At 39.9% G+C, this 22,655-nt stretch overlaps 1 protein-coding gene across 2 annotated transcripts; it reads left to right on the forward strand.

Moving 5' to 3' along the window:
- Positions 1–1,179: 1,179 nt before the first annotated feature.
- Positions 1,180–22,409, forward strand: DCP2 (decapping mRNA 2). Of its 2 annotated transcripts, none has more exons than XM_059873748.1 (11): positions 1,180–1,302; positions 6,619–6,770; positions 8,415–8,542; positions 8,955–9,053; positions 10,527–10,679; positions 12,438–12,550; positions 12,658–12,765; positions 13,513–13,636; positions 14,175–14,288; positions 15,958–16,009; positions 16,707–22,409. In XM_059873748.1, exons 1-11 carry the CDS (start codon positions 1,250–1,252, stop codon positions 16,868–16,870), a joined length of 1,260 nt encoding a protein of 419 aa, XP_059729731.1. In that variant the 5' UTR covers positions 1,180–1,249; the 3' UTR covers positions 16,871–22,409. The 2 variants fall into 2 exon arrangements, with proteins under 2 accessions (XP_059729731.1, XP_059729732.1); XM_059873749.1 differs by having other exon boundaries at positions 14,178–14,288.
- Positions 22,410–22,655: the final 246 nt, after the last annotated feature.

The following is a 22,655-nucleotide window of genomic DNA, read 5'->3' on the forward strand; positions in this document are numbered from 1 at the left end:
GGGAGAACAAAATGGGGGCCATACAGAGTGATGGCATTTGTCTCCCCAAGTCACTGTTACACATGATGGATCCCCATTCTGGAGGTGGCGGAACACCTGCCTGGTCACAGGAAGCAGTGAAGTAATTTCTTGTTTTGCTTTCTTGTGTGTGCAGCTTTTGCATTCCCTATAGTTTAATAGGCAATACCAATAACTTACTAGACAATTTAGTCTTTATCTCAACCAACGAGAGGTAAAGACTAAGACTAAGACTTCCCCAGTCCCGCTGCGGGAAAGAGCAGCCAGACGGAGCTCAGGCAGTTTGGCGAGGAAAGGAAGGGGAAGAACTAGAGGAGAAATGCGTCAGATACTCGCTGCAACTTAAAATCACAGGCTGCAATGCCAGCCGCAGCTGCCGCGGAGAGAGCAGCGATACCCTCTGCCGGCAGGGAGGCTCCTCCGGGAATGCCACCGGAGCCGGTTTTGTTTCGCAGAATCACAGAATTATTCCCTTTCAGAGATCATCCCTTCCTGAGCCCCGCCACCAAGGCACGGTCACCTGGAGCAGGTGACACAGGAACGCGTCCGGGTGGGTTTGAATGTCTCCAGAGGCAGCCCTCCCCAGGCAGCGGTTCCAGAGCTCTGCCACCCCTCAAACGCGACAAAGTTCTTCATATTGCGGTGGAGCTTCCTGTGTTTTGGTTTATGGCCATTGCTCCTCGTCCTGTCGCTGGGCACCACCCTCCTGGCACCCGCCTGGGAGGTATTTACATGCATTGATGAGATCCCCTCTGTCTCCTCCAGCCTAAACAGACCCAGCTCCCGCTGCCCTTCCTCACAAGGCAGAGATGCCCCACACTATCCTCATCTTCATGGCCTCTCCTGGACCCTCTCCTGTGGCTCTCTGTGCTGAGAAGCCAGAACTGGAGACAGCACACCAGCTGTGTCTCACTGTGTCTGTGTCCGGGTCTGGGTCCGGGTCCGGGTCCCGCTGTCCCGTCCCGTCCCGCTGTCCCCTTCCGTGACCCGCCGCGCCGCGCGATCAGCGAGCTCTCGGCAACCCTGCCCCGCGCCGCCCATTGGCCGCCCGCGATCACCTGAGCACACCGGTCCCACCCTACGCCCCGCCCCATTGGCCGCCGCTTCTCCAGCGGCGGGCGCCGATTGGCCCCGGGAGCCGCCGCTCCGCCGCCCCCCCGCAGCGCGGCCCCGCCTCCGCCGCTTCCCTGCGCCCCGGCCTCCGCCGCGTCGGGATGAGCCGCGCTTCCCCATGGAGACCAAACGGGCCGAGATCCCCAGCAGCGTCCTGGACGACCTATGCAGGTACGGCCGTGGGGCGGGGGCGGCCCCGGGGCTGCGGTGCCGCTGCTACCGGAGGGCGGGAAGGGCGCCTGACCCGGCCCGCGCCCGGTGCGCGGGGCCCGAGATGCTCGAGACGCTGAGGAGGTGCGGGGCCACCCGGGCCGAGGGGCGGCTTTGGCCGGGAAGCGGCGGCCGGGAAGCGGAAAGACGAGGCTCGGCCGGTTCCCCCCGTGCCCGAGGCTCCGCCCTCCCCATGGAATCCGTCCTGGAAGGGCGGGAAGGCTGCCCGCGGCACCCTCTGGACCCGGTGTGGGGCAGCTCCGGCGGCGGGCAGGGGGCCGAGCGCACGGGGGAAGTGGAAGAACATTGTTTGTGGGGATTTCTTGCGGGGTTTGGGCCGGAAAAGATAGAACTGCGTCGGCGGTGTTTGCGCAGGTGAAAGAAGAGCTGGGAGCGTGGGGCTGGCGTGACGTGTAACCGAGCACTGATGTGGTACTCGGTGCTCCGAGGTCTGGTTTCATTTGGAAGGGGTGGCAGGGAGTCCCTTCTGGTGAGTTACCTCTGCTGGAAGGGAACGTGCCAGCGGGCGGAAAGGGAAGAGCCACAGGGACACCCTTCGGTGTGAAGCTGCCCTCTCCTGCTTGTCCGTTCTTCGGAGTAAAATGCTTATCTCGTTCCAGGAGCTATGCGTTTTAATTTTCATAAAGCGTGGATTCTGTGTTCTCTAAAAGGACCAAGTTGCGTTTTACCGCCTAAGGTCTCAACTTCTGATCATCTGTGGTGTAGCCCTTCAAACTTTGTAATTTGTCTGTCATCCCCAGAATGTGATGACACAAACTGCATGTGATATTTGGCATGAAATAATCCTTCTATTTTACCACCTCCAAGGGACTCCTTATGATAAGAAGTATTTATGTAAAAGAGTGAAGGTTAGTGAAGAGGAAAGATACCCTTTACAGTTTTCAAATTACAGTTTTCAAATGAGTGAAAATGTTTAGAAGTGAGAATATCACAGGAAGGTAGAACTGTCCCGCTCAGTATTGTTTTGCACTTGTCTAATGCAAGAGTCAGAGTTTGTGATAGGCATGTAAAATTTCAATTCCCTAAATCTGGTCTCTGAAGCATGTTTGTGTTTCCATTGTGTCTCCTTTGGGCTCCCTGCAGAGAGAGGAACTTGCCTTTCAGATCCCTGTTCACATATGACACAAGATTTAAGACTTCTTCAGAAAATCCAGAGAGGAATTGCAGTGTTTACAAAACTGATACAGCCTGTTAGTGTCACTTCCACGGGGTGACTGATAGAAGTCCACATGGGTATTTGGATCTTACATTGCAACAGGATCAGTCCCAGTGTCTTACTATGTTTCTTTGAGATACTGTCATGTTCTATCTTAAAAATGGCATTTTGTATTGTAATTCTGTTGATGTTATAAATGTGTTATAAAAATAGCTGTAGTTTCCTGCATTCTTCAATCTATATGTGATATTAGTGGGAATTTTGGTTGAAAGTGGCAGGTGATTTTTCCTACTCAGTTGCTGGGTATTGTTAAATAACAGGTTACAGGTATCCATGTCAGTTTTTGTCATGCTGTCTTGTGCTATGGAGTTGCTTAACTGAGTAAAGTGGATGTGCAGAAACATAATGTGGGCTTAGCAGCTTCTTGAAACTTCCTTTGTCTTGTAAACAAGTACTTTTACCCCATCTTTTGACTTCCAGACCGTGGTTAGTTCACCTTGCTCAAGTGGCCAGATGCTCACCCAGCCACACACACCAAAAAAAGAAAAAAAAAACTTTGAAAAAGAGCTTTTTCTTCATCCTTGTTTTTCCCAGGGAAACTTGGCTCGTCCTTTCATTCCCTATTCTCCTCTACCTCCTCCCCTGGGAGCAGCTCAGGGGATGGGAGTTGTGGTCAGTCTGTGACACATCCTCTCTGGGGCTCCTTCCCTCTTATGCTTTGCGTCTACTCCAGTGTGGGATCACTCCCACGGGCTAAGGCTCCTTCAGGACATATCTATCTGCTCCAGTGCGTGATACTTCACAGGCTGTAGGATGGACAACTCCTCTTCCTTTATCTTCTCCAACTTTGGTGTTTGCACTGCTGTTTCATGCTGGTTTTTTTACTTCCTCTGTCCGTAGGGCATTTTTGTCCTTATAATACACTTCCCCACAGGCACCACTATCTCAGCTGCTGCCTCCAGCTGTGTCCCAGTGTGTCCAGCTTTAGCCCATCACTGCCAGCACCTGGCAGCTGCACCTTGAACAACCTAGAGGTGCCTGTTTTAGCACTTCAGTCACTCCAAGTAACTTAAAAGTTAACTTTTTGATTAATAAGTATCATTGTACTTGGCTTTGCTGTTGTTCTCTAAGCCTAATCCCTGGCATATTCTTACTCCTCCTTGATACTGCTGCATATTTTATCTTTAGATTTATGTTCACCTGCAGTGCTGGGGCAAGAAAATATCATCAACTAGATGTAATGCAGGCTTTTAAGTTTTTATCTTTTAGTTATAGAAGCTTTATAGATAAGGTATCTTTTCAGCAGTCAGAATAGAGCCTTCAAAAGAAATTGGGTGTGGTAGTTCCAACTGAAAATTGGGAAGTGGTAAAATGTTGATGTGAATAAGGTTATTTATGCAAGGGAGAATCATAGAGTGCTTTGGGTTGAAGGGACCTTGAAGATAATCTCATCCCAGCCCCTCTGCCAAAAGAAGGGACACTTTCTAGACCAGGTTGCTACGGAACACTTCCAGGGACAGGCCATCCACAACTTCTCTGGGCAGTGTGTGCCAGTGCCTCACGACCCTCGCAGTGAAGAATTTTTTTCCTATTATCTAAACCTTCCCGTTTTCTCTTTAAAGCCATTCCTCCTTGTCCTGTCACTGTGATATAGTAAAAAGCCCCTCTCCAGCTCTCTTGTAGACTCCCTGAGGTCCTGGAAGGCCTCAGAGAAGACTTGCTCCAGCAGGTCCCCCTCCTCTTATATTGGGGTTCCAACAGCTGGACACAACACTTCAGGTGAAGTCTCACCAGAACAGAATAAACTATGAGAATCACCTCCCTCAGTCAGCTGTGCACACTGTGTTCCATCAAAAGAATGGGCTGGGAGCTCACAGTGTCAGCTCATGTCAAGATTCTCATCCACCAACACCCCAAATCTCCTCCCCAGAGCTGCTCTCCATCCATTCTCTGATCTGACTGTGTTTACATTGTGCTTGGGATTGTCCCAACCCAGGGACAGTGCCTTGCACCTGGCTGTGTTGAAATTCACAAGGTTCACACGGACTCCCTCTCAGGCCTGCCAAGGTCTTTAAGGGTATCTGACCAAGGCCCTTTTTCCGTGTGAAAATTGGATAGGAGGATGTGAAATAAAAACATACTAGATAAATAAGGCATGCAAGGCTGCAAACCCAGCAGAAGAATTATAAGAAGATGAGAAATCCATAAATAAAGCATACAAGGCTACAAACCAAACAGAGGAATGATAAGGAAGGTGATAGTGAAAACCAAACCTGGCTGCTTCTTGATGAGGGGGTATAGGAATGTTCATTCCAGCAAGTTTATCTGAGTATGTACCTACTCCTGGAAAACAGAAAAAAAGTGGAGGAATCAGAATGAAAAAATATTTAGACACAGACCTAAGAAATCAGAAGTAGACACAATGACAAGAAACAAACCTGTTAATTGCAGTAATTGACCAACTGCCAAGAAACCACAGGCATTGCTCTCAGGAATATCAGCCTGGCCTTTGTGTCTGATTGGGCTTTAGACCTGGGGGGATCCCACACTCTGGGTTGAGAGGAGTGCAACAGAAGAAGAGAAGCAGGGAGGGATGAAGGAAGGATAGGCAGAAAGGGGTATAAAAGAGCCTGGCTGTAAAACTGGGCAAATTAGTACACTTCTCTCTCTGACCCTTCTGCCCAAGTGTCACAGACTGTCCTATCTTACATATTAGTAAATATTTATTTTTGTCTGGATAATTCCACTCTCTACCCCGTCCCTGTATATGTGTGCTCCAAGGATGAAGTGACAGCTGCTGATGGGAGCTGTGTGTGAGATTGGGCAAGGTGTCAGCTGCTGGAGTGAGGGAGCAGATCTCAGTGCCATCCACTCCCAGGAGGGGGTCGCAGCTTCCAGTGTCTGGGGTGGCAATGATGAGTGTCCTGGAAGCCAGCTTCTGTGGGGGAAGTGGTGTGAGTGAGGGCAGTGAGGGGCAGGGCACAGGCAGCTGCAGCAGGACTGTGAGTCACCGCCCTGTGCTGGGTGGGAGGGGGACAGGTGCCTTCCCCAGGTCTGTTGTGCACGTGTTCTCACTAGCAAACTTCAAACTGGACCATCTGGTGCGGCAGGGATCCATGTGAGGGGTGTGAGGGTCTGGGATCTGGGCAGGGCTATGGGATGGAAAAGGAGACCTATGCTACTACTTGGGGGACCTGTGAATGTGCCTGGAAGCCTGGGGAGTGTCAGGTGTGTGCCTGCAGCAGTGACCTTCTGCCTCTGTCCTTGGCCAGACTGCCTTAGAGAGGCAAGCAATTCTGAGATCCTGTGACAATTCATACTTGTCAGATTTTAAGTAAAGATACAGTATTTCTGCTTTGAGCAGTGATATTATGCACTTTTCAAATTTAGCTAGTTGATGAATGTCCAAGATCTCCATCAAATGATTTAAATTCAGTGGGGTGTATGACCTTAAATCTCTAAAAAGGAAGTTCTGCTTTTGATACAAATACATAAATAAATAAAGCTTCTTCTGCTTAACTATAAAGAGCTATCACACAGTGCTGCTTAAACTTTTATCTCAGTGACTCTGTCTGTGTGCCAGTATCTGGGCTAAACCCGATTGTCCGTGTTCTGTTTCAGACTGAGGAAATTTGTAGGATCATACTGAATTTTAAAATCTATGTAAATTATTAGTTTACTGTGGTTTTAAGTGAAAATATATATCCATGTTCAAGTCGTGTCCTGAAAAAAATAGCACTGAAATATCATATCAGAGTTTGCAGATGTTCTTTAATGGACTTGTAAAAATGCTTTCATTTTTGCAACACAGCCATTTAAATAGGTTGTCTTCACACTCCCTGTTTTCACAACAGTAAATTTACTTAGTGTATTGTAATTGATATTTCTGAAAGATCATAATAATCCATTTTCCTTCTTAACTTTAAAAGCTGTATTTAACTTTGCGAAAACTTTTTACTGTCCTTTTGGAACATGAGGAGGATCTGGAGGTCTGTTGGTATGTGCTAATGGATCAAGAATTGTACTGTTGCAATGTTTTATTGTTAGCTGTATTTAAGTCAGTAGATTTGGCTAATCTTACTCTTTTTCTTTCCTGGCAGCCGATTTATTTTGCACATTCCAAGTGAAGAGAGAGACAATGCAATCAGAGTGTGTTTTCAGATTGAACTTGCCCATTGGTTTTATTTGGATTTCTACATGCAAAACACACCAGGATTACCTCAGTGTGGGATAAGAGACTTTGCTAAAGCTGATATCCTTTTTATTACTCTGATTGTTTTCTGTCTGGTGGTAAAGTGCAAACTAAATATTGTTAACTATAATTCATAGTATGATAATGTCAGTTCATGTGTTAATGATTAAAAGTTAGTATTGCTAGGTATGTGATGTTACTGAGTTCACTGCTTCCATAATTTTGTGGCACCCACAAAAGAGATGTTTCTTGGACTGCTAAAGAACTATGGAAAATGGTCCATTTCTGATGTTTGAGGATTTTTTCTCATGGTTGCACTTTGCATGCTAGTTTGGTTTCAAGGGTGAGTTGTTGGTGCTCTTCAAACTGAAATTCACAGTTTATTAATTTTCAAGTAACTAGTGACATAAATATTAAAGTAGTTGAAGGTGGTATGTGTTCTGCCATGGGCAGTGGTATGTATTTGTTGGAAGTTTCTGTAGAGTAGAAACTGCATTTTTGCTGAGTTCAAATGGTTGGCCTCTGTTTTTTTTTTGTTGTTGCTTGCAAGGGCTGCTGGAATGTGTACTATCTAGTTCTTACTAGAGAAAACTTTGTGGCTTTCATCCAGCAAGCATTTTAGTTTTAGCCTTATCCCATATGTTCTTGATCTAAGATTGAAATATTGCTTCTAGCTTTGAGGATAATATTATCCATATGATAATATTATCCATATAATATTATCCATGTTGCTTTCACTATGCAACATGCTTATCTGTTAGTTTCCTAATATATATTTACTTTGAAATACTACAACTTTTAACAGTAAACTGTAAATATATGGTCATATCCTGTTGGTTGATGTTTTGCTGTTATTTTATATAAGTTTTTAATTATAAATGTATTTTCAGACCAACAAAATTCTCCTAGTAATTGTAGGCAGTGCAGAAGAAATGCAGTGTAATATATGTTATTAATATTTCCCTTTCTAGCCCATATTTGCCACAAATATTAGTTCTGCTGCACTGTATATTTAAGTATTTTGCTGTGAAGTATTTTTTATTGGTAGTATAATATGTGTAATTTATAATATTAATACTTTGATTAAGGACTTGCAGATTTTCTCTCAAAATTTTAGAGTTATAGAGGTTGTATTTTCTCTGCGTGGTGAGTTTTGAGAATGTGTATTAGAATTTAGATTTCTGTAACTATATATCATAAATTTTTTTTTTTGCATAATAAGTACTGAAGATAGGATTCTGTGCCATAATCTTAGCAAATTATTGTGGCAAAAATGTATTCCCATTTATTTCAAGCCCTAGAAACGGAATTTTTTTTTTGTCTTGCTCACTTCAAAATTAAGAAAATGTGTTTGCAAATAATACATTTTCAAAATAACTGTTATGGGGTTGCTTTTTTTCAAAATTACCTTCCTTCAAACAATCAGCCGTGGTTGGTTGGTTTGGGGTTTTTGTTTTTTGGTTTTTTTTTTTCCATTTATTTAGATTGCTTTGTATAGGAATTGCTGAATTACTTGATGCACTCTGACTTTCAGTGTTTGGTAGTGGATTATTTGTAATATTTTTTTACTTCCAAGAGAATCTTACCTTGAAAGGACTTAGGGGAGGGAGTGTTTACTCTAAATTTGGAGTGAATATCTTTTGTATTTGGTATGTACTTTGGAACTGGCTGCTTAAGTTTGTCTTCCTTAAAATGCTGCTATACTCTTCAATCACTGCCCCTTTTTACTGCCTCAAGGTGAAGATGTACAAAAGGTTTTAGATGAGTGGAAAGAATACAAAATGGGTGTTCCAACCTATGGTGCAATTATCCTTGATGAGACACTTGAAAATGTAAGTATGGAAATAGTTGTGAAGGACTGTCTAGAGGGAGGGATGGAGTATGCTGGCAAGAAGTAATTCTTTGTTGTTTACATTTTTCTTCTGAAGAAATTTACATTCACTGTCAAATTCGCAGAGATCTGACAGTTATTTGATATTGGTGGCTGTGTACAGAAATATAATATGTGAATCAGTAAACACACTGCTGCATACTTTCCTTCAGAGATTTTGTTTTTTTATTCTGAGTTACATGATTCTGTAAAATATTTCACCATTCTTGCTAGAACACAGAAAACCTAATGGTTTCCTTCCTTGAGGCTAACATATTCTTTTGGAGAACAAGGGGATGTTGGAGGGAAGACATTTAATGAAATTGGTTAGAACACCTGCATGTTTGACAGTTGCATTCCCTTGTATTTTGTAGGTTCTTTTGGTTCAGGGCTATTTAGCAAAATCTGGTTGGGGATTTCCAAAAGGGAAAGTAAATAAAGAAGAGGCACCTCATGACTGTGCTGCTAGAGAGGTAAGTTATATAAACTCCTTTAAGATAAAGAAGTGAAATTTTGCTGAAATCAGAGTGTGTGTTTTGGGTGAAAAGGCACTTTACTTAGGTAATCCTGTTACTGAAATCATGTGAATAAATAGTTTCTTCTTACAGTCATCTTCTGGTGCCTTTCTGAGTTCCAAAATGGTAAGCAAGGTTGAGGTTATATATTAAAATAAAACAAAAAAAAAGTTTGTTTCACATTCTTTTGCACTAATGTGCTAAATGAAGCGAGTACTATTTTTAAAGTTCTCTGCTGAACTGTGAATTTACATTTAAGTATTACTTGTGGTGCTTGGGAGATCTTATGTAATTTATGACTTTTGGTGTATTAATTTCAAGGGTCACCATAACTGTAAAAATGTAAAGAAATGGGAATTTAGCTTATGTACACTGGTCTGTGTAAAGAGGTTAAAGAGCTGAGTTGGAGGTGGTAGAATTTCATGTAAAAAATTGTGAAGAACTTTACTTTTCTATTTTTCAATTATGCTATTTTTCAGTTATTTTCAGGAACAAGAATCAATATATATTGCAAGTAAAATCTGAAAAATAAAATAATCTGTTTTTATTGCTCCTGGAGACTTAGATATGTAGTGAAGCTGCATATTCAAAATGGCCTGTAAAAGAATATTACTGGTACAAATTCACTGTTCATTCAACATAATACATCTGGAGTTTTTGAGGGAGAAAATGAAGATGAGGGAAGGTAGTATGATAAATTTAGTGTTCTTCAATTGGACTGAATCAGTATCTAAGAAATCACAGGGTTTTGGAATTTTTTTGGTTTGCTTGTTTTAAGTAGACCTATCAAGGATAAACTAGATAGCTACTTCAAGAAGGAGATGCATGAAGTGTATCTTCCTCTTTACTTGAAGTTATGCCAGCAATTGCATTAAAGGGGGCACAGTTGCATTGGGAAAAAAAAATCATTCAACGGTGTTAATTTGAAAAATCTATTTAAATTTCACTAGTGAACAGTACTATTGTTACCATCTTTATTCCGATTGGTTAGATTATCATTGTGGATAGACTGACAATTTATTTTATATCTGAAATAAATCTTCTAGCTTCTTTCACTGAAACCATAAGATTCATCTGTGTAAAATCTAATTGAAGAGGTCTTCACTTGGCAGTGCCTGCAGAGTTCAGTAGTACCTCAGAAGTTGATGAGGACTAACCCCATCCATATTAATAAATTGCTATGTGAAGGTGTAATAGAAATTGTTTCAACTTGCATAACAGGTTTGCAGTTTCAGAGAAATTTAAAGCATGTAGATAATTTTTTTTGTTTCTGAGCAAACCTCCTATGTGTTTTTCCCAGCACCTTTCATGGATATATCTGAAAAATAGTCATTCCATTCATAGTCCACCTTACTTGTGGTAATAGATAGTGAAAGGATAACTCTGAATACACACACACTCACACACTAATTTCATCTAAATACTTCTCAGGTGTTTGAAGAAACTGGGTTTGACATAAAAGATTATATCTGCAAAGAGGACTACATTGAGCTGCGAATCAATGATCACTTAGCACGGCTGTACATCATTCCTGGAGTTCCCAAGAACACGAAATTCAACCCCAAAACTAGAAGGGAAATTCGGGTATGTACTACCTTGTCTGAATCTATAGGAATATTGCAGAAGTTGCTTTTTAAAGCCAGAAGTGTGTAAAATAATAAACCCACTAAGCACAATGAACACCTTAAATGCTAGGTACCTGTGGCATCTCTGCACTGTAGGGTTCTGTGTTGACTTCTTGCAGCTTACCTGCAAGTCTGATACTTGACCATCTGTCTGACATCTCCATTCATCATGAAAAGACAAGCATGCTGCTAAAATACAGTTCTCCTCTTCTCATAGGTGGTGTATATATTAATAATTTCATATTATTCCTAGTTACAGATGCAAATGTAGCTATATATTCTCAAGTTGTAATTATTAGTTGGGCACTTACAAAAGCCTACATATCAAAAGAACAAACTAAGGATTGTTTTCTTTCTTTCATGTCTAATATTTTCAGATTTAAAAGATAGTATATTTTAAGGAGGAAGTTGGGAAGGGGACAGAAAAGGGAACTATTTTGAATGTATTGTGTACCATTAGGCTTTTAAAAGGTATTGTGAAAGCAAAAGACAAAGGCTCAGGTAGCAGCTTGGAACCTTTGTCAGTGGTATCTGTAATCTTTGAAGTTTGAATATTTTTTTCCTTTGTGGCAGTTCAGTTCAGTTCAAAACAGCTATGTTTCCATGCAGATTGTGTCACTAAACATGGCATCTTGCTTTCTAAATAAAGAAGATATTTGATTGGACAGGACTTAATTTCTTACATTAGAGACCTGGTTTTTAAAAATATGACATAAGATGAAATTTCAGGGTTTTTAAAAATATGCAGTAAATATGGTACTTTGTAGAACCATATGTGTGGGAATGTTGAAGAGTTCTTGCTACGACAGTTTTGAAGCTTTGTCTTCATCTGATCTAATGCCACCAGGCAGGCTGGTATTTTACTCCATATAGAACTATATGGAAGACTTGTTCAGTTTGTTCGATGTCGCCCTGATTTTTTAAGATTTTCTAAGCCTTCTGATGTGGACATTCTTGTAGAGAACTTTCTCACACACTTTCTGTAAATAACACATTTATTTGATAGACTGTTGGTTTGTCCAGTGTCATTGGAGAGGTGGCACTGTCACCCTCCAATCCACTGTCACTTTTGGAAAACTATAAATGTTTAAGTCAGGAAATAAACTTCCCCTTTTTGCTCTTCCCCTTGAGAGCAGCGGTGTGCTCCTGAGATCACCTGTGTTCTTTCGTGTCCCATAGCGACAGTTCCCCATTCTGCTAAATATACAGTTTTAACTATTAAAACTATAACACATAAACAATAACAGAAATCCTATCCTATCGCCATTTTTTTTCTTTTTATAATGAAACTTGAAGCTTACTGTCAAACTAAACACCCTTCCTACTTTTGAATGGGTATTGGTGGTCCAGTACTGATCACACTTAAAGTAAAAAGTTTTTGAAAATTATTCAAAGCCTGTACATTTATGTATGGCATTCTGTGTGCAGTGGTTTGGTTGGTTTGTTTATGAAACTCTTATTCAGAATTTAGTTGCTGATTAATACCTTTCATATTTTAGGTACGATGTCATGCATTTTTGTGCTGTACCATCTGCTACTGTAGTGGCAGTTGGAAGAGTTAATTAACCTTTTGTGAAAAACGCTGTTATGGCCCGTTAATTTAAGTCTTCCATGGTAATTTTTTAATTAGGGGAAATAATTGTGGCTGATTCACATTTGTAAAATTCTGCTTCAGCTACAATAGAGGGTATTTTGATTTTATTTCTTGTTTTTCTAGAATATTGAGTGGTTTTCCATCGACAAATTACCATGCCACAGAAATGACATGACCCCAAAGTCCAAGCTGGGTTTGGCACCTAACAAATTTTTTATGGCAATTCCCTTCATCAGGTATGTTTGAGATGAGGCAAATGCTAGGCCAGGGTCTTTCAGACAACTTTAAATTCTTTAGATTTGTTTTGGTAAGTAGATCTTGTTGTACTACTCCTTGCTCACAGGCCATTGAGGGAATGGATTTCCCGAAGGAATGGAGATTCCTCAGACAGTGACAATGGTTTTTCATCTGCAGGGAGCACACCCTCTAAGCCCAACTTGGAAAAAGCTAGGTAAGAACCAGGTCAGTTTAACATCTCTATATTCTTTCTTACAAAACACTGGTCGTACAAATATAACACTATTATACAATGACTATTATATACAATACTGCTTGTCCTTTTCTCTTTCTCCAAGGATTTGTGTTCCAGTAACAGATAAATAACAGAAAAATTAACATAGACGTATATCATAGACTTGTAAGTAAGGTGAGAAGTTAATTAATGTGTTGATACACAGGTGTCAGAACTGAGATTATTTCTTCGGTCTTGTTTATGGAAATAAAAAAAAAAACCCCAGAAGCTCAAGCAAGTAGATAACTTCCAGTGCTTCAAGTTCAATATTTTTGGCACTTCTGCTCAGGAAAAGTAGGACTCTCCAAAGCAGGACTGTAAAGTAGTCTAAGAAGTGCTAGATAAAACCTGTGGGAATCAGTAGGGGAACATGTCCTGCTGGCTTTAGATTCAGCTGAGTGAAAAGTGGTAGAGCAAATATTGAAACCTGTACTCCCTATGAGAGGTCTTCAGTAATTTGAGCCAGGGCAACACCAATGCTGAGAACAGGACAAATGTTAATGTGGGCTTGGCCTCTTGTCTGTGGAGAATGCAAATGGCTGTGGGCATTATTAGAGTTTCCATACTAGGTTACTTTAGATTGTCTTCCAGATTGTTCTCAGAAAGCAGAAACTTTTTTCATATTTGTCTTCTGCTCTCAGTAGATTTGAAGTTGTGTTGTAAACTGTCTTTGTTTTCCTGTACTAGATCCAAACTTCGCTGTAGTCAACAGGTGTTTACAGATGGCTTTTCAGGAGAGCACTTGGTGAAGCCAAAGCAGCCACAGAAGCCATATAATCATCCTGAGGTGTCTGAAGGTTCGAAAGTAAAGGTAGGTTGCTTGTTAGGCAATCATATGCATCTGGACTATTTAAAACAGATGTCTTTGTTCATACGGGTTTCCTCTCTAGGACAAAACCAGTGAATTTCATCTCCAGAGAATGTAAAAATAGAAACATGGGAGCGGGGAATTCTTGGGAATTTTTTGGTTTATCTCACACTATAAGTGGTGGGATCAGGTAGCAATTGTGTTGTTTCATGTACAGATAGTAATTAGTACTTGCCGTTTTGCTGGTATCTCTAGTATATCTGCATCAGTGCATGGATATTCACTGAACTGAATTAATTGTGTAATAATTCTGTCATATTCAATGCAAGAGAGAATGAGTAACAGTTGATGGCCCTGTAGCTTGAGTGTATGCTTGGTTAGTTACAGTGGGCTTCAGTTTTTCTGAAAAAAAAGAAACAAAACCTGTTTACATGTTTTGAAGTTACTTGGAGGGAAGTTTTAGTTACTAAGTAGGAAATGTCAATGCAATGATGTCCAATTCTGCCATTTAAACTCTTCCCTCTACTTGTTTTGGACTTAGCAGCAGAGTCAGAGCCTGAGGAGCAATGGCAGAAAGCAAAATCAAGACACTTCCAGCCAAAAGAAGCGAACAAATGGACTGCACAGTCAACCAGTTAAGCAAAACCATACCTTGGTAAGAAACATGCAGTGTCTCTGTCAGTAATAGGTTCTAGTAATGCTTAACAAATGTCCAGGACAGTGTCCTGCTGAAACAAAGTAGAGTGCCTATCTATCAAGACTATGTTTGGTTAGAGTATTTGATCCAAGCTTGTAGATGTATAACCTTTCTTACCTTGTATGCATATACACCTATAAGCAAGCGTACTCAATTTCAAATTTTGCATTTTAGAAGTAATTTTAGCTGTCGAAAATTTGTCAGCTGTTTCAGTACACGATCCTGCAGCTTTCCAGGTTCCTGTCATGTGAAAGCCTTCTGTGGTGTCTAGTAATAACTCAGTGTAGTACACATCTTATTTATTCATGTGTGATGGTCTTACTGTAAGCATATGGTTTTGTTATGCAACACTTAGAAAGTGGTGATGTAAATACTTATTATTTCCCTTCTCTCCAGCAAAAAATGTTGAGACACAGACTTGGCTTGGATGCCAGAATCTCATATAGTTTTTCGATCATACAGTAGAGCTGGTTACAGCCATTAGTAAATTTCAGTATCACACTGTTTGTGTTTTACTTTCCCTTGCAGTTACTAATTGTGTTTGTCCAGTTCTCAGGGGGATTTGACTTACTGGGCTGTACTCTCTCTTATAGTAGAGTGTGCTTTTGATTCCCTGTTTTTTATGGCTCTTCAGTATACTTGGTTGACTCTTGTGCAGCAGGGAGCCCCCAGTTCTGCATGCAGCTCAGCTGGCTTGTCTAGGCTTGAGTTTTTCTTGTTTACAGGCTTTAAACTAGATTCTTCCCATTCTGGCTTGTGGTTATTGCCTTCTTTCTCTTATTTGTGTAAACATACAGAAACCATAAACTTGTCCTAAAATCCTCACTGCAGCAAGAAATGATTAGTTATGTTTGAGTCTGAGTGTAGAAGAGTGAATTGACTGCCCAGAAATTTAGATGGATAGGAGGAAACTGTAATGGTAATCTGTAAGATCATGGAGATAACTGTTAATGCTCCACAGTTACTTTGCTGGCTTTTCACAAGCTTTTCTAAATATTTCTCTTTTTCTGTTTCACTTGTGTTTTTATGATGGTCAGTCTTCTGAAGTTTAAATATTTTGTGTCCAGTGATAATTTTCTGATGTAATTTAAAGGCCGGGAAACTCCTAATTTGCAGAGAGTGCAAAAAGCAATATTTTTTTGTACCTGTGTACTTACAGAGCAATACCTGGGGCTAAAAAATTCCTCCCTGGAGAGTTTTGAGTTTGTGTCTTTAAAGCTTAATTTAATTGGCAGTAGCAGCATGTTTGCAAATACATTCCTCTTGCATCTTTTGGGACAAGCTCATTGAAGAGTGGGTTTATGCATGCACAATGTTTATTACATACCATCATATGCAAGACCCTTATGTCTTAAAACAGTTAGAAAATATTCAGAATTGTCCCCCAAAAGTCTTTATTTTAGAAATGTTTTAGTGACTGTTAAAAGGTTGCATGATTCTGAAAGACTTGTGGATTTAAAGCATGTTTGCTACATCAAGTAATGTGACAGAATTAATGCTGAGTTAGAGGTAAAATAATTCAGATGTGAGGTGTGTCAAAGCAAACCAGCACGCCTGTTAGATGATACTTAAATATAATGCCATTTCTTTATCAAAATGTGTAATGTATGGTCATTCTCTTCACCAGAAATGTGAAAAAAGGCTTAATCCAAGAAGACTTCAAGATAACTTTGAAACAGGCAAGTGCAGTCAGAATTTTCATCCACTGTCCTGTGCTACAGGCTGAAGGCACCTGATTAATGATGGTTGAGGGCTTTTCCTCATGCCAGCCTTCCAAATCTTATAAAGCCATGTTTTTCCAAGGTACTCTGAGGTTTTGTTTGTTTTTAAATGAAAAAGATACTGTTTCATGTTGGTCTTGCAATTCTTCTCTTTAATTGTTAAGACTGACTGATAGACCAGGTGGCTGAATGAAAAAGTAACTAAAAGCTAGTTTAGGAAAATAGCATCTGAGTCAACACATTGCTGGTAATTGAGTGTGTTTTAAAGCTTTCTGTCCTGCTAGTAATAAGCTGCAGCACAGTGCACACAGCTTTTACTTACTGCTCAGGAAACAGTGCCATTTTTTTTCTCCTTGTTACGAAATGGCTATTGAGAAATGAAACAGTAATATATGTGTAAAATATATGTATATGTATGTGGCTATTGAAAGTGTTTCCAGATTGTAGTGAATTTCAAGATTTATTCTAGCCTCTAGACAGCTTGTAAATGTGGCTGGTTTGAGTTACCTTCTTCTGCTTATGAACAAACACACAGGTTTTGTTATAAATATTAATTTAATATATTTTTGAGGTATGGCTTTGTGTTGTTATAGATACTTTTATTGGCAACTGCTCATTCAAAATTTGTTTCATACTTTTTTTTCTTTTTAAGCAGAAGCAGCATACGAGATGTGTTGCTCCAGCGAAGACGCGCTGCCAGAACATGTAGATGGACATTCTGTGGCATGCAATGGCCATTACAAATTTGTTTTCTCATCAAGAGCTTTCTTGAGTTTCAAGTTTGACCATGATGCCATAATGAAAAGTTTTGACCTCTGACAGCAAACTTATTGAGAATTGCCTGTTGGAATTGAGGGGGTTTCTTATCCAGCCTTACTCTTTCTCAGGAGTTTTTTTTTTGTTTGGTGTTTTTTTTTGTTTTTTTTTTTTTTTTTTTTGGTTGTTGTTGTTTGTTTGTTTCTAAATGCAATGCAGGGACTGACTGCTGGTTTGGAAGGGTTTGTTCTCTTTGCAGTATGGGAGTGGCATAGTCAAGTGTTGCACTTTAAATGCAGTCTAGCCTTTGTCCACAAAAGTACCTTTCCAATGTTCAGTTCACTTGTTCCTAGCTGTGCATTAGAGGGCATTCTTTTTACTTGTGTTTTTTTTTTTTTTTTTGTGGTTTAAAATTTTTTTTTATTGTAACTTGCTGTGTGTTTTGTAGAATGTCATTGACTTTTTTTTAACTGTTGGAGTATACCAGCTTGCTAACCTTTTAACTGTTCTGATGTAAATTATTGGACTTGTTTGTCATTATTTTGTAGAACATTGCAATATTATGCAGTGGCAATGAAACTAATTCTCAGAGGACAACTCTGTCCTAGTGATTTTGAAACCAAGTTGCACATTTCAAACCTAGTCTCAGCCTGTCATCCTTTCTCTGTACTGATTGTTTGTCCCAATTACCGTCCCTCCTTCACACTGATAGTTTTCGTTGGCTGGCAATCACTGGTACTTGAGTCACATCTATAGCATGTTGACTTTTTGTACTTACTCTTCCCTGGTCTTCGATCATGACACTCAAACTGGGTAAAACTCAGCCCTTCAAAGTGTCTAACTTAGCTCTTGTGCACTGCCCACAGCTGCATAAGAAGTTACAAAGCAGCTGCTTGTGAAAAAAGAGAAGCTTAAATTTGTCTGTGAGAGGTAACTTGTGTAGAATTTATACTGAATGTAAATAAGCCTCTGTAGATCTTGCTGAGGAGGAAGGCAGGTGCATGGGTAATAGAGGCATTGTGTGACACTGAACAGCTTAATCAGGCTTCCAATAACTATTCCAAGGGTGTTCAGTATTGTATCCTGTGCTGTTGTCCTCAGATCTCTTGTGTAGTGTATCTGCTGTGTATATATCCGGTAGTATTGAATTGCACTTGCAGTTAGCATTTAAATGATCTAGCCTCAGTCATTTTCAGCTACAGTGCTTTCTTAGCAAAACATGAAAGATGGGGTGGGGATGGAGGGGAGGAACAAAAAAACCTGTAAGAGCTGGGGTGATGAGCTGTTACATCACCTGCAGGTCAGTGGGTTTTGAGCATCTCTGTTGCAGTGGAGAGAAATGCACTGAAATAATTTGTCACAGCAGCTTGTGATAGCAAGCATGTCCCAGATTTAAAAATGAATTTTTCTCTAGAATAGAGGTAGTCGATAATTTGATAGGTTGAATGAACTACACCCTTGTAGTGTATCTACATGCACTGAGTTTTTATGCAACTCATATATGTCATCCAAAACCAAAATCCTGGTCTTCCTTCAACCACCCTACTTCATGTACCCTACCTAGTGTTTTCTTCAGAAATAGCTTTAGAACTTTCTCCTGGTTTATTCACCTGCCTGGCATCAGGTGATTTGGAACTCTAATGCTGTAATAATTTTGGCCATGGGAGTGTTCAACTTCTGTATCAGTCAACAGGAGAAATGGACTACAGCATTTCCTCCTTCTGGAGGACAAGGGTTCTGAGGGCCTTGTTTTTCAAGACCAAATTGTGAAATAGCTCAATCTAGCTTTGACTCACTTTTTTTTTTCTTTTTTTTTTTTTTTTTTTTGTTTTGTCTTGTTTTGTTTTGTTTTTGTTTTTTCTTTAACGTATCCAAAGGCCATACAATGACAAAGAAGAGTAATTGAGAGGGTAGGATAATGCTGGAGGAGGTTACGTTATTCAGCTTCAGGTGAAAACTAATCTTTAGTTACTTCTTTGTGCTATTTTAGTTGATTTCCCAGCAAAAGTGCCTTTACTCATGGTGAGGCAGAAGTTTGTATCATATCCTGAGGCTGCTACTGCCTGTGGAGCTAATAGGATTCTCCTAAGGCATAATTAAATAACGGGCTGTGGAAATCTTTTTATAAATAAGTTGACTTTTCAGATAAATTAGTTATAGATAGTGCTCTGTGAAATAATGGGGATGTTGATGAAACAGTGAACTTGGAGCATCTGTCATCTGTTTGGGAAGTCCTGTCCCAGGCAAGAGGAAGTCTTTAGAACAATGGAAGCATGTCCTGTGAATAGGAGATGCTGGCTGCCCTCTGTTTACTGTGTAATTTTTTCTTCTTAGTGAAAGGTTGGTTTAGTATAAGAGACATTGGTTGCTTCATTAAGCAACCCATAGTGAAGCTTATACATGTGTCATTCATTTTAGTAAACCTAGCCTTAATGTGAGTTGCAAATAAATGTGATAAATATGCAATAACTTACTTCTTTGTATAAGGGTACAGTTTCCTGTAGTAGCATTGCTTTCTGCTTTCTTAGTAAGGTTTATCCTAAAACTATGTAAATGTGGTGGCATGTGATCCACTTGGTGGCCTCCAACATGCCCTGCGCCGTGAACATTTTGTTTACTGTTGTTTATGTTCTTATTTCACCATCCCTTTATAATTGTATTTCTAAGTTTAGAAGTACTGTTTACATTATCTTCCATAAAACAGTGAAGAAATAGCAAGTGAGATATGGGCTTCAGTTCTGTGAGTTTTTACTTTACAGGAGCTAGACACGGGGAAATAGGAACTGCTTGTCCGACTCGAGAGCTGGTGTTGAGATACTTGAAAAACAAACACTGTCAGTTTGAGAATGCTGCCATGTCAGGGGTTATTCAGATAATGAACGGTCAGTCGGTGTTCTTGGAATCAACCAGCAGAGTAAGCAAATATTTAGCAAAAAACCCTACAGCTGTGTAGTGCTAGGAGTCTGGTAGTAGTGTGCAGTTTTTAGTACTGCATCAACTCCCTGCTTTAGCATGAGGTTTTTAGCATGTCTTCTCAAAATGCTTCTGTACTTTGACCTTGGACTGAAGAGTGGCCTGCCCAGTTAGTTAAGTGACTGAAGTGCTGCTGACTTCAGCTCCTTGATGTACATCAATCATCCAGCTTTTGAAAGTAACTGTGTCTTGCATAGTTTGAAGTCTGGCAACAGTGGTTCTGGGAAGGAGAGGGGGAAATAGCTTTATTTATTGCACAATCAGAGTATTATTTTTTAACACAATGTAAATTCTTTAGACCAAACATGCATAAATGGTTTCTAATGAAATTTTGGGCCTAATCACTGTTCCAGGCTTCTGTGCTGTGCTTCAACGTTCCTGAACTAATTTGGTGATTTGAGAACAATACTTAAGTGATTTTCTTTCACCTACCTGAGGCAGTTACAGATGTAACAGTTCCTTTTAAAACCAGGCAGGCTTCGGGTCTGGCTACTTCTAACATACTTGCTCTCAGATTGCAATTTCAGATAAGAACGCAGTTCTTCCAACCTTTACTTAATGTGGTCATTTGCTTTTGCACTCATGCCATTATGGTGTGAAGAGCAAAGAGTCTACATTAAGAATCCAAACTCCAATATGCTGTGGTGCAGGACAGCACTGCTGCTCCGGGGGTAACTGGCTGCCCAGTTGTGGGGTCAGTGGGCTGCTTAATCCTCAGATACTTGGGGTTTTGTTACAAATTCTGAGCAACAGGTTTCTTTTCCAGAGGTAAAGCCAGGTGCCTTCATGTTTGAAGTTAGGAGGTTATATTCTAAATGTGTTAGGAAGCTCACAGTTATTGGGAATTAGTAGAATAGTCTCTCTTGTTGATACTGATTTCTGTAAATAAACCTATTTTAAGTCTTGCACTGTAAATGTTAAATAATCTGGTGCTTATACACAACTTCATAATTTCAAATTGTTTTTGTTATTATAATATTTCAGCTTTTGAAACAACCAAAATGATTTAAGATATGGTAAATTTATACAAACTAACTGAAGGTGCTTTTACAGTAAATTAGACTTAGAAACTCTTCCATAATAGGTTTTTGTTCATATGCATATATAGCAATAGTGTAGTCAAGAATGGAAGTAGGCTAAATGCTAGTATTTGCACTGTTCTTAATCCCATACGTAAGCACTGATAGATGCAGTAGGTTTTGTGCTGTGTGTGCATTTCACTTTTTCATGTAGCTTGTGAACTTAAAAGGAAGTCAACATTAAACAACAATGACATTGGCCATATTCAAGATTGTACCAGAGGAACTATTCTAGATTGGTAGCAGTACAATAAAACAAAATACTTGGGGTTTGTATTTCCATTGAAAATGTTAGGTTTAGCAAGACTTAACTTTTTGTACAGATTCAGCTTTACAGAAACCCTCATCTTTAAATTGTTCTCAGCTCTGGCTGCTTTTGGGAAGTCAAAAGTGTCCTCGAGTCCTCCTTCAATTCTTCCAGGAAAAGAAATGCTTCCTTTTAAGTAATTGTTAACATTTCACAGAGTACAGAATGTTTAAATTTGGAAAGGTCTCTATGGATTTTACTGAAAACAGAATATTTTGTAATTTCTAAGCATTTATATTGTTGATCAGAAGAACTAGCTTCTTGTTTCCAGTATGGGTTACAGTTCTGTGCCTTTAAGAAAATGATTACAGCTCATGGAGCATTAATCATTTTAAAATAAGGCACTCATAGCTTTTTAAGAAAAAACATCCTGCAAACACAGTTCTCTATGACACATTTCCAGTGGTGAGAAGAACTTTGCAAAATTTTTTAAGCATGTTTGATCAAAATTACTAAACTGTGGGGATAAAATTTGTATCTTACTGGTTGGGTACATAATTTTGTTGTGCAGAAAATGTATGGAAAACTGCATGAGTAAGAGCTCTCAGCAAATACTTCTCACGCCAATACTTGCAACAGAACTTTACTGTGTCTGCATGGCACTGCACTATGTGGAAGTTTAACTTCATCCCTGAGGAGCAGTTTAGCTGGGTTTGCAAGGCACTTTTGCCATTAAAAAGCAAAAAGACCCCCCCCGAAATAGGGTGTGGGGTTGTTAATTCAGGCAGAATGCTCGATTGGTGTTCATGTTCCAGGACCCAGACTTGGGTATTGCTTCCAAACGATGACACTTTTCAGGGCAGCACTGCATGCCTCACAGAAAACCAGAGCCAGTGCTTTGTGGTGTAGCTCAGGCATGAAGGGTTATGTCTTCCTCCTGTTTGTTAAGGGTCAAGAACTCAATTGTTTTCCTCTGTGTGTAAGTGGCACATTGGTGCTCATTAAGTAGAAAGTATGTACAGCTAAAGAGTTAAAATCATTACAGATTTTATACAACTTCCTTTATGTTCTTTTGAAGAAAGTTTGCATTAGTCAGCTCTTCAATTGTATTAAGTAGAATCTGTAACTACCTGTAACATCTACTGTACTGATGATTGTGATTTTGTTTGTTATAAATTGATTCAAAACTGAAGCACACCATTTAGGAGACTATGACTAAGTTAACATTTTCTTCTATATTGTTATTTTTTCCTCTGTAAAATTAAATTACTTTATAAATAAACGTATGGAAGTATGAATATAAGGATTGCTGGTCATTGTGGAATGTGATGCCTCTGGTGCTTGTACAGGTTATTCTTTACTGTAGAATGTTTTACATGTTGCCTTAAGCCAGCAGTGATTATATCTCCTCTAGCCAGGTGTCACCAGGAGGGGAAGTTATTTTTTGAATCAGCTGTAAAAGGTGGATGCCATTCAATAGAATGGAAAAAAAAATAAAATGCGTTAGACAAACAGAAGCAAGGATGTATGTAAACTTCAATCAGTGCTT

This window comes from Haemorhous mexicanus, chromosome Z (genome assembly GCF_027477595.1).
Source record: "Haemorhous mexicanus isolate bHaeMex1 chromosome Z, bHaeMex1.pri, whole genome shotgun sequence".
Lineage (NCBI taxonomy): Eukaryota > Metazoa > Chordata > Aves > Passeriformes > Fringillidae > Haemorhous > Haemorhous mexicanus.